The 8906-nt window shown below is 64.6% G+C and overlaps 1 protein-coding gene across 1 annotated transcript in view; it reads left to right on the top strand.

Moving 5' to 3' along the window:
- Window positions 1-3880: 3880 nt before the first annotated feature.
- Window positions 3881-8906, top strand: part of MNEG_9929 (hypothetical protein) — a gene marked incomplete at both ends in the record, with an annotated part of 6984 nt that continues 1958 nt past the window's right edge. The window contains 9 exons of the mRNA XM_014041599.1: window positions 3881-3987; window positions 4196-4277; window positions 4517-4625; window positions 4791-5403; window positions 5965-5990; window positions 6865-7112; window positions 7525-7662; window positions 7975-8079; window positions 8559-8613. Of these exons, the coding sequence (XP_013897053.1) occupies window positions 3881-3987; window positions 4196-4277; window positions 4517-4625; window positions 4791-5403; window positions 5965-5990; window positions 6865-7112; window positions 7525-7662; window positions 7975-8079; window positions 8559-8613 (1483 nt within the window). The remainder of the gene's footprint in view (window positions 3988-4195; window positions 4278-4516; window positions 4626-4790; window positions 5404-5964; window positions 5991-6864; window positions 7113-7524; window positions 7663-7974; window positions 8080-8558; window positions 8614-8906) is intronic.

The following is an 8906-nucleotide window of genomic DNA, read 5'->3' as shown; positions in this document are numbered from 1 at the left end:
CACACACACACACGCACCCCAACCGCCCCTGCCGGCGGACCCCCCGCCCGCCGTGCCGCACCCGAGAAGATGCCGTGCAGGCCCTCGCCCCACTTGCTGCCCCCGTCAGCGTCGTCATGGTCCGAGTCGTCTGACGTGTATATGCTGTCATCGCCCTCCTCGTAGTAATCGTCCGTGACGTCCCCTTCTGTGTCCTGCGGCTCCGGTGGGCGGTCGGGAGCGGTACACCCATCTCCTTGAATGACTTGTAACATCATACCTTGAGGTATCGAAATTCAGACACGAGGTATCTAACTTGAGTTGGTCCCGACAAGCTGTTTCCCTGAATGTGCGGCGGCCCGAACGCCGCCCAGGCGGCGTTCGGCGCATGCTGAGAACGCGGGCCCGCGCCCAGCCGGCCAGGCAGCGCACGCGCAGGGGGGAGGCGGCCCGCCCCGCCGGCGCACTCCAAACGCGGGCCGCCCTGTGAGGGGGTGCCCGCCGCCGCGCGCGGGCGCCGCCGGAGCGGCGGCCCACCTTGAGGTCGGGCATGGCGTCGCTGTCGCTGCCGCGGGCGCTGCCGTCCTCATCCTCGGACGCGTCCCCCAGCGACGGCAAGTCCTCGTCGTCGTCGTCACTGGCGTCACCAGCGTCACCGGTGACGCGCGAGGCGGGAATCATGGTGGGGAGGATTGTGAGATGGTGTGCAAAACGAGTCCAACGTGGAGCACGCAAGGCGCTCGCGTGCGCAGGCCGCCGACCGCCCGCGGCGCGCGGCTGCCGCACACGCCTCGGGACCCCTCCCCGGCGGGCGCCGCCGCCGCGGAGCGTGGCGGGCCCGCGGCCCCCCACCTCGCCAACGCAGGCATGTCATCATCAGATGAGGCGTCCGCGAGCGGCGGCGGCGAGTCTGACAAGCCATCAGACGGCGCCCCGCGGGCCGTGCCCGCCGCGCGGCCGCCGACGCCGTTGCCGCGGGGATGTATCGGGACGCCGCCGTTCTCGGAGTCGGATTCTGGGAGCAGCGCCGGCGGCCCATCATCGTCGTCGTCATCGTCCGGTTCGCTGACTAGGGCCGGCATGTCGTCGCCGCTGCTGCTGCCGGCGAGGGGCGGCATGTCGTCGTCGCCGTCCGATGACGACGGCTCGTCGGCCACCGCCCTCGGCCGCAGTCTGCGCGGCAAGCAGAGGTCCGAGGCGCGGCGTGGCGGGGGCAGGGGGGACGCAGGCGGTAGGTTGGCGGAGGGGGGCTGACTCACCGCACACAGTGCTGGGTGCATCAGTGCAGCGAGCCAGACGCAGCGCTGGAAGTAGCTCGCTATCACTGCTCATTTAGCCCGCAGGCCGGCATTGTCGGCTTCGGCTGGCGTACCGTGAGCCTTCAAAGATTGTTAGCAGGCCGTACGAGGTCTATCCAAGACCGAGGTGGGCAGATCTGGTGCAACCGAATCCACCGACATCAAGCCACCACCCACAGCGCAATTGCTGTGCTCACATTTGCACCATGACACCGATTGCTCGTCCCCCAGGCTCCTCCCTATCGATCTACAACTTGGCTGAGCGCGAGCCTTACGCGCAGGACATCTTGAGACTTGTGATACGCGTGCGCTACTTCAAATGAGAGTGTACAGATTCGTAATTGCAGAAGCTCACGGCGGACGTGCGAGCTCACTCACGCTGCCAGGCCCCTGCTGGAGCCCCTAAAATCAATCATATGGCACCCACGTCGGCCCGTGGGGACTCACAACACACAGCGTGTCCCGCGATGCCGCATGCTGTGCATGCCCTGCACCTGCAAGTGACGTTTTGTCACTTGTCAGCACAGAGTGCACATGAGTACAGAGCCGCGGGGCGTGCTTTCTCTCAAAGTTGTGTAACCGTGTGTTTCTGAGGGATCTGTAGCGGGGCGCGGTTGTCCCTGGCGCCCGTCACTGGGCACGTCAGTACCATACTGTTGGGGTGCTGTTGGCCCCTGGTAGGTTTGAAGACCACTGCCTGATGTCCCTGTGGGGGCCTGGCGCGCTTGCTGGTGCGCCAGCAACGCTTTGCTTGCTCACGGAGGGCGCGTGTCTGTGAGCTCACGCCTCCTTGTACTGTATTGCGGCCGCAGCAGTGCGCCGTGTGGCGACCACCGACCAGCTACAGCTTTCGCGTTCGTCTGGGTCCTATGGTTCTCCACTTGCCCTGTTAGATGGCCGTCAAAGAAACCTGAAACCCTAGTCCCTGACCTTACGCTTCCCTGTCGTGCTGCGCCCTGCAATTGCCCTTGCCTAAGGCGTTTTGTGATGCGACGCTGTTCTGTCGCATGATGCAATTTATGAACTCTACCCAAAGGGCACCTCCCAACGAGACTTGTTGCAGTTGACCTGAGTCAACAGCGGTTGGTGTGTCATCTGTGCTCGCATGTTGCTGCCTGCAGGGTGTCGCTACCCAGGTGGTGACGTTGCCCCACGGGGGTGCGTTGCGGTGAGCGTCACTTGTTTTTGATTGACGCGGTGCAGCGGTGTTGACGTGCTTATCTGTTTACAAATGTGCTTTCAGGGCGCTGATTGCATTCCAGCGAGGGCGGCGCTGCTGCCGCGCCGGGCCCAACCCAGAAGTGGATTGCCGCAACTAGCCTATTGGCACCAGCAAGAGGTTTTTCCTGCCCACGGGGAGTGTGAGGGTGGCTGGCTAGGGGGTTTTCGCGTTTAAAGTTATCTGCAAGAGTGCAAGCTCTGCGCATGCGCAATGCATCGCATGCATGCAGCACGCATTCGTAATTCAGCCCCACACCTCGTTGCCGCACAGAGTGCATCGGATGGGATTGATTTGTCGACGATGCGTAGTGCATTGGCAATGAGGCCTAGTGGGGCGAATCAAGATTTCTAGCACTGCACCGCAGAGTTGGAAGCCCAAGCAGCGCGCCACTTGGGCAGTGCCATGAGAGAAGTGTGCATGGGTGCAGCTGCAATGGACAAGGTGAGAAACGGTAGTTCGGAGTGCACGTCAGCACCGATCCAAGTGCACACATACACGTCAGGGGCTGAACCCAGTGTGCTTCACCCCGCTAGTGACTTGCTTGCCACCTGCACCCGCCATCCCAGCAGGTCTGCGGCGCATGCGCACGCTGTGCAGGTCAAGCCGGGCGCCCGCTGCCTCGGGGCGCTGGCCTGGCGCGGCAGCCGCAGGGTAGGGCGGCCGGGCCGGAGGAGCAGCTGAGGGCCTCGCAGACAGACCTCAGAGTATAGGAGGACGAGTGCATCAATTGATGGCATTCGGGCTCCAGTCCTGCCTTGCCCATGCTTGTCACAACGTTTTAGACGGTGCTTGCACAAGCAGCAGCAAGTCGACGACATTTGCAGCATGGCGTAACCCATGCCAATCTGTGGGTGATTCTTCAAGGGTTTGGGGGTGGATGCTTGCGCGTACATTCAACCCACGCACATTCAACCCACAACTGAATAGCGCGTCGTGCTTTGGAGCAATGAGGGGGCTGAGAGGTAGCGCCGGCGGCGGGGTGCACGGGGGCCGGCGATGGACGCGAATAGGTTGCGAGGGCGTTAGATCGTCGCAGTGGGGGTTTGAAAACGTCGGCAAGACGAGGCAGCATCACCGACCTTCCAGCCCAACACTGTTGTAATTGTAGTATACATTCCTTGGGTTCAGAGCGTCTGGCCTGCCACGGTATAATGCTGGTAACGAGCTACCGTACTGGGTTTAATGTCACCCTGCCACGTGGGTCGATCTGCTTTCACCCCCCGCATTGGCTCGGTTCAGGAGGAGAGTTGCTCACTTCGTATGCAGTGTTCAGGTAGCTCCAGATCGGGCCAAACCCCAAGTTACATGCTTGCGCCGTTGTCTGCGCCTGTAAGATAGCGGCGACGGTGTGGCGTTGTATTCAAGGCATTATACAGTCGCTATGGGGCCCAGCAACTCCAACGCGCGCAGCGGCGCTGCGGCGCTGTTCGCTGGCCCCATCCCGCTGCTCGTGTCCATCGCCACGCTGCTTGCCGGCCTCGTCGCGTGGTGAGCGGCCATCCATTGGTCATTCGTCGCACGATAGGACCTTGCGCACGGCTGACGTCGGCAGCCGCGGCCTCGCTCGCACGCGCCGTCGACGCCACCAAAGCCGAATGCGCTATTGCGACGCTGCTTTTCGTCCAGTCCCCCTCCCGCCCATCTTGCTGCACCAGCCGCCGCCATCCCAAACCCCCACCTGCGTCGCCCCCACCAGGGCGGTGACCATCCTGCAGGCGCGCGCCTCCACGACTGAAATTTTCAACGATATGGGGGTCAGCATAGACTCAATCACCCAGGTGAAAAGGGGTCGATCGGCAAGCAGCGCGCTTGGCTGTGGTGGCTGCTTGCCTCGTGCAGCGAAACGCGCATGCTCAGCCCTCGGCGGCTGCAGTAGCCGCAGCCGCAGCGGCTGTTGCTGCAGTTGCGGCCGATAGCGGCCACAGGACTTCGATGGACACTGCTCAGCCAACCCCTGCAACCGCTTGCGCACCCGCCGCCCCCCGTTGTCCCCGCATGTTGCAAAAAACCATGACAGCTGGAACAAGCCGCGGGCGTTGGCGTCGGCATCATCACACCGCTGCTGGCAGTCCTGATTGCCCTCAACGCGTACCTCCGGCTGGACAGCCTCGTCGACTGCGCGCCAGGTCAGTGGGCAGCTGCCCGCATCATGCATGGGTGGTTGCAGGCCGGCGTGCTGCGGCAGTGTCCTTGCTGTCGCTTGCGACGCCGCTGATCTTGCAATAATTAATGCCACCTGTCCACCTGTCACTGTTGATAGACGCCGCTGCCACCACCACCGCCGCCCACAGCAGGCCCCGCCGCTGAGCGGCGCCGCGCGGCGCTGCCCTGGCTCGCCGCCGCCAACAACGCGGCAATCCTCGTCAGCGCCCTCGCGCTCGCCGCGGCGGCCGGCTGGCTGGTGGATATGCGCCTCTTCAGCCAGGCGGCCGCGGGCGGCGGCGGGCGCCCGTACCTCGAACCCGCAGACCCCGTGGCGCCCGCGGCCGCCGTCACAGCAAACGCGGCCGCGTCGGCGCGTGGCGGCGGCAGCGACGCCGCCGCTTCGATGGGTTTCAGCATTCCCTGTCCGCCCGGCTGCATCGATTTCGGAGCGTGGGCCTCTCTGATGGGTTTGCCCTGGCACTGCTTGTGTCTGCCCGGCTTCCTAATGAAAAAGGTGGCGGAGCAGGCCGAACGGGCGGTGGGGCAGCTGTGGGTCGCGGCCGCCGGCGGCACGCTCATGGTGCTGGGCGCCAGCTGGCTCTGCATGCTGTCGGTCGCGGCGCTCGCCGCGGCCCCTGCTGCGGCCGCTGCCACGAACGCCGGCGGTGGCGGCGGCGGGGCGGGCGCGAGCGCGGGGGCGGGGCTGGCGGCGGCGAGGGAGCCGCTGCTGCAGGGCGGCGGGCGCGGGGGCGCGTCCAGGTCGGGGGTGTGATCCGGCCCAGCGCCGTGCTGCCAGCTGCCACGCAGGATGCAGCGTCATGTGATGGGGCAGCGTGCAGCTTGTATCTCATACATACGCTGACGCGTTTTAAGGAGGCGCCACGTCTTGGCCCGCCAGGGCTGCCGTGCATGGTGCCTCACCGGTGTGCACCTGTGAAGTTGGCACATGCACTCGACTTGACCTGGCGTTTTTTTCACCATTGACTGAGTGCCTACCGTATACGCACCTGTCTATGCTTCAAACAATGCCATACTGGGCGGACTGCAAGGGTCTAGCATTTTTCCAATGTGGTTGTATCCCTGCACTAAAATCTGGGTGCTGTACACACAATCTGCACGCACTGGCATGCACTCACACAATCCACATCTTATGTCACCGGGGCGCGCTCCTGCTACACGGCATGGAGCACGCCCGTCTTCCTCACACGTGTGCACACGCTGCATTTGTCGGTATGCTGACGTCAAGTGGCTGTGATGACTGTTCGCGTCCAATCCTGGGGCCCATTGGGTGGTGTCGCCTGTCGGCGCGCTCCCCCTCAGGATGCAGAGGTGGCGTGCCATGTTTTGTGAGTTCGGCGCTCACATCACGACCTGCTGCGCCCACCTGTATTGTGCAAACACCAGGTTGCGCTGTTGTCGTGACTGAGCGAGCGAGCCGCGCACGCGTACGTGCAGTTGCTTGACTGCCTGCCGCTGCCAAGTAAGGAATCCATCTGTGGCATCAGCGTCTTCGACATCGAGTAAGACAACAACGAGACTTAAGGGTGGCGGCGCGCGATTTGGCGGCAGCGCGCATGCACCCGGCGACCCCCACAAGCTTCAAGTGCCGCTTGTGCGAGTGTCTGGCAGTGACACCCGAGATCACCCCAGCTTGCAGCAGCACGCAGGTCGTATAGACAGATACTACAGCCCATAGGACAAACCTCGAGTCCTCTGCTCATCAAAGCTGTGCGATCCATCGTCTAGCCGCACACCGCGCGCTGAAATCCTGTAGATAACTCCTTTTGCGGCTTGTCCGTCCGACGAGGACTCTCGATCTTTCTCTCATTTGTCTTGCTGCACATGCAAAGCTCCATGCAGCTCCACCGGGCCGCCGTCCCCCGAAGCGGCGGGGCGGCGGCGGCCATTGCATGCGGGCGGCGCGCTGCGCGCGTGGCGACGCAACCTATTAGGGAGCCTGCCAAGCGCGCGCTGGAAGTGCTCTGTGCGGCAGCAAACGGTGAGTGCTTTGGTGTGGCCCCTCTCACCGCACGCTCGTCCATTTGGTGGTCAGCTGTCGCCGCGTTTGCACCCGCCCTGCCTGCTCCTCCGCTGCTTGCTGCCACCCGTTCCTCCGCTCCGTGCTGCCATACCCGCTCCCGCGCCTGCCGCATCTCTGCCCCTCCTGACGCCGCCGCCGCTCCGGCACCCACCAACCACCACCTCCACCCGCCCCCCAAGGCGAGGGCCCCGCGGCCGCCGCAGCGCCCGCGGCGCCCGACGCCCCCCCGCAGCCGAGCAGCAGCAGCGCCGGCGGCAGCAGCAGCAGCAGTGACAGCAGCAGCGCTGGCAGCAGCAGCAGCGCGTCGCGGGTTGTGCAGGAGCCATTGATCTCCCCCAAAAAGGAGGCCCAGCTGAGCCAGGAGCAGTACAGGGAGATATACGACCGCCTGATTGGGATCTTCCAGCAGCGGCCGCGGGACGATTGGGTGGGTGTTTGTGAATTGGCAATTGCCTTGCATGTCTCGGGGGTCGAGGCAGGGAAGGAGGAAAGGCATTCACGTTTTTGGGGAGGGCAGGGCGGGCCCCGTCACGTCGCGGCTCCTGCGGGCGGCACGACAGCGGGTGCACTGGGGCGCGCGCGTGCGGGCCGGGGCGCGCGGCTGGGGCGGGACTGCCTGATTGCAGAGATTGGGCCAAGCGCGTGCTCGCAGCCGACCCCCGCTCGTGCAGCCGGCGCGGGTAGCGCGCGGGTTGTGTGCCCGCACGTAGGCATGCCCTCGGTGAAGCCCCCGCGCGCCCCCCGCCCCGCACCCCTCGTCTGCCTGCTCGACCGGCCTCGATCCCTGAGCACGCCCAGCCCCCCCACCCCCCTGCGTCACCCCCGCGTCACCCCCGCAGAAGAAGCTCATCGTGCTGAGCCGCCAGTGGCCGCAGCACAAGGCCGGCGTGTTTAACCGGCTGCGGGAGGTAGCGGACAAGGAGGCTGACGTGGACAAGAAGATGATCCTGCGGCGGCTGTTCAGGACGCTGCAGGGGGTGCGCGATGCCGCTGGGGGCCGCTCGCAGATCGATAACCGTGTTCTGTTGTCGTGTTTCCTCCTGTGTCTTTTTAGTGTGCTTTTGTCCCAGCTTTTCCTGTTGTTGTGTTTCCTGTCGTGTGTTCTGGGGAGGGGCTCGTTGCAACAATGCTGAAGCGGCGCGCGTGCTACGTTTTCGGCGCGCCAGCAGCCAAAGCTCCCCTTCGCCGCAGGCCGCTGTGACCACGGCGCCCCCGCCCGACCCCAACCCCTGAGGCCCCATCCGCTCACCATGCGCCATCCGCTCACCATGCACAATCGGGCGGCACAGGTCGATGACGAGGTGTCGCGGTACAACTCGGTGCTTGCCCGGTTCCTGGCGGCGGAGGAGGCGGAGTGGGAGGCGGTGGTGGCGACATACAGGGGCGACCTGCAGGTGGGTTCGAGGGGCGGTTTCGGGGCGAGGTTTGACCAGGGGTTGACCAGGGCTTTGACTAGGGACTTGACCGGAGGTCTGACTGGATGTCCGCCTACAGGATTGACCAGGGGGTTGCCCGCGGGGTGGACCAGGGCGTTGACCAGGGGGTTGACCAGGGGGTTGACCACTTCACGCGGACAGCGCGGCTGGCTGGCCAGCTCGACCAGCGCCTTGACCTCGCGCTCCCCGCGACGCGTCGCTGGGCTGGGTCGGGGGTCGTTCCAGGCAACCGCTGTTGTGGTACCGTCGTGAGGCGCTGCGAGCCGCGCGGCCCTGCCTGCTTGAACATGATATCTCCCAAGGGTGCCTTTCAACTCTACATGCAGTCCTCCGCCTCCCCTCCCCCCCTCCTGCCCCATACGCATCACCTCTCACACTGCGCGCATCCTGAACCCCTCTTCACACCCCCTCAAACCAACTGTGGTGCTTGTCTGTAGCGGCCGTTCTTCGAGCACATGCAAGTTCTCATCGCGGCCGCAAAGGACGACGAAGGTGGGCGCCCGCGGGGAATCCGCGGGCCCTCATAGCATGCGTTGCACGGACGGGCGCAAGATCGGCAGGAAACGTCTCGCGGCAAGGGACATCACTGTGCATGGGTGTGTCGTACACGGCCCACGCAAAAACACATGGTATGATCGCACACATTCATGCGCACGCACACGCACTGCTTTGCCCTCCCCCATTCACAACCACCTTCAACACACACACACACACACACACACACACACACACACACACACACACACACACACACACACACACACACACACACACAATCGCCCCCC

This window comes from Monoraphidium neglectum (assembly GCF_000611645.1).
Source record: "Monoraphidium neglectum strain SAG 48.87 unplaced genomic scaffold scaffold02115, whole genome shotgun sequence".
Taxonomy (NCBI): domain Eukaryota; kingdom Viridiplantae; phylum Chlorophyta; class Chlorophyceae; order Sphaeropleales; family Selenastraceae; genus Monoraphidium; species Monoraphidium neglectum.
This window is presented reverse-complemented; position numbering and strand designations above follow the sequence as displayed.